The sequence below is a fragment of the Rhincodon typus genome, chromosome 19, assembly GCF_021869965.1.
Source record: "Rhincodon typus isolate 14 chromosome 19, sRhiTyp1.1, whole genome shotgun sequence".
In the NCBI taxonomy this organism is placed as follows: Eukaryota; Metazoa; Chordata; class Chondrichthyes; order Orectolobiformes; family Rhincodontidae; genus Rhincodon; species Rhincodon typus.
In genome coordinates, this window is record NC_063350.1 from 6,209,343 (window position 1) to 6,211,308 (window position 1,966).

The 1,966-nt window shown below is 51.5% G+C and overlaps 1 protein-coding gene across 1 annotated transcript in view; it reads right to left on the minus strand.

The window, feature by feature from the left end:
• The window catches only part of LOC109921575 (zinc finger protein 341-like), a 29,014-nt gene that overhangs the window by 25,825 nt on the left and 1,223 nt on the right, over positions 1-1,966 (minus strand). The window contains exons 2-3 of the mRNA XM_048608521.1: positions 1,600-1,823; positions 636-720 (exon numbers count right to left, since the gene is read on the minus strand). Coding sequence (XP_048464478.1) covers positions 636-720; positions 1,600-1,823 — 309 coding nt within the window. The remainder of the gene's footprint in view (positions 1-635; positions 721-1,599; positions 1,824-1,966) is intronic.

Here is a 1,966-nt window from a genome sequence, read left to right on the forward strand (position 1 = left end):
GGCAACTTTGTTTTTGTTCCTGATTTACAGCATCCGCAGTTCTTTTGGTTTTTATTTGGCTGTAAAAATATATTTGACTGATACTCTCCGAACCTTTGCTCCTATTTGGATTATTACAGATCAGGCCTCAGCCTGAGTTCAATTGCCGACACTGCCCTTTGGGATAAAAGCCCAGTTCTTGGAGCAGGGGTGGATGAGATTTATTGGAACGGCACCAGAGAGTTGTGAAAGGCAGGAGATACTGGGGCAGCACTCTCTGAGGAGATTTGATGGAAACGCTCCAAATTATGAGGTGCTCGGACAAAAGAGAAACTGCTGGCACTGTCAGCATGGGAGGAAAATGTAGTTTCTAAACCAACGAGTTATTGGCAACACGTTGTGAGCGAGGGTGATGGACACCGGTTCAACAGAACCGGTACAAAGGGAACTGTACAAACACAAGAAAAGGGGATATTTGCACAGGTTATTAGGAAGCTCCATGAAATTGGGAATTATTGGATAGCTCTATCCCTGAAGTACAACAGGAACATGGGGAGAATGGCCTCCTCCTATGCTGTGCTGTTCCGTAATTAACTCGTCAGGAGACAAGATCCAGGCATTTCCCTGTCCACCAGTCACGGAGACCAACCTCGTACCTTCTGATGTGCTGCTGGAGGTCGAAGTTCTTGGCAAACATCTTGTTGCAATAGTTGCATTTCAGCTTTTGCGATTTTCCTTTCCCTGAAAACACAAAGAAAATCATTTTGAGAAGCACGCTCTCTCTCTAATTTTTGTTTTCAGCGATATCTGTGGTGTCACATTGACCCGGTGTCACACTGACCCATCGACCCGGCGTCACAACTGCGCCCCCCCCCCCCCCCCCCCCCCCCCCCCCCAACAACCGCTCCCCCCCCCCACATACGCCCCCCCCCCCCCCCCCAACATACGCACACCCCACCCACACCCCCACCCCCTCCCCTCACCACCCCACCCCACTCCCCTCCCTTCCTCCCGCAACACCCCTCAGAGTTTCCTGACTGTAGGTTGAGTTTTATCTGCCATCAGAATGACCAACATCAGATGGAATACAGCGCCAGTTGCATTGCTATACACCTCAACATCCCTGTGAGCTCCACACTCAATGAGGTACTTAGAACCATAGAACCCCTACCGTGCAGAAAGAGGCCATTCAGCCAACGAGTCTGCACCGACCCTCTGAACCACATCCCAACCAGATCACGCGTCCCACCTGTAAGGTTACATGGGGATTTTTTACCTGGTCTGTGGGAAGAAACTGGATCACCTGGTGGAATGTGGTGCCACTATTTGCAGCCAATCACGGCACAGCAAGATCCCACACACAAACTGACAATCATCAGGTGACCTGTTTTTAGGTGTTGGGTGTGGGAGACCAGGGAGACCTTTGCTCTTTCAGTGCCGCAGGACCCTCCACATCGACCTAGCAACCAGATCCTGGGCTAAGCTCCAGTCCAAACAACAGTGCCTCAGGCACTGTGATGGGAGTAACAGACAGGGCCGAGGCTACAGAGTAGGGACCACGTTGAGGAGGCAGAGCAGTGAGGGGGTGAGGCTGGAGTGTCCCCTCCTTGGGGTCCTTACCTTCCTGGGCACCCAGGGTATCTTTGGGCTGCCTGTTCTTTGTACTGTCAGAGTCGAAGTTAGAGAGGTCATCAGCTGCAGGGTGAAGGGTGGAGGTGGTGATGATGCTGCTGGTTTTAGTTTTGAAGCCTTGCTTTCCAGGACTGTACACAGGGGGAGTGGTGAATGGGGAGCTCTCCACACACTGACTGGGAACCTGCAGAGAACAGAGCCAAGTACAGAGGCTGCAGACAACAGCGAAAGAACACACACACAAACTGACAATGCAACCCAGCACTGATATGAAACCCAACCGGTCTCCAGTAAGAGAACAGACACAAAATACTACGGATGCTGGAAATCCGAAATGACAGTGCAGAGAACGCTG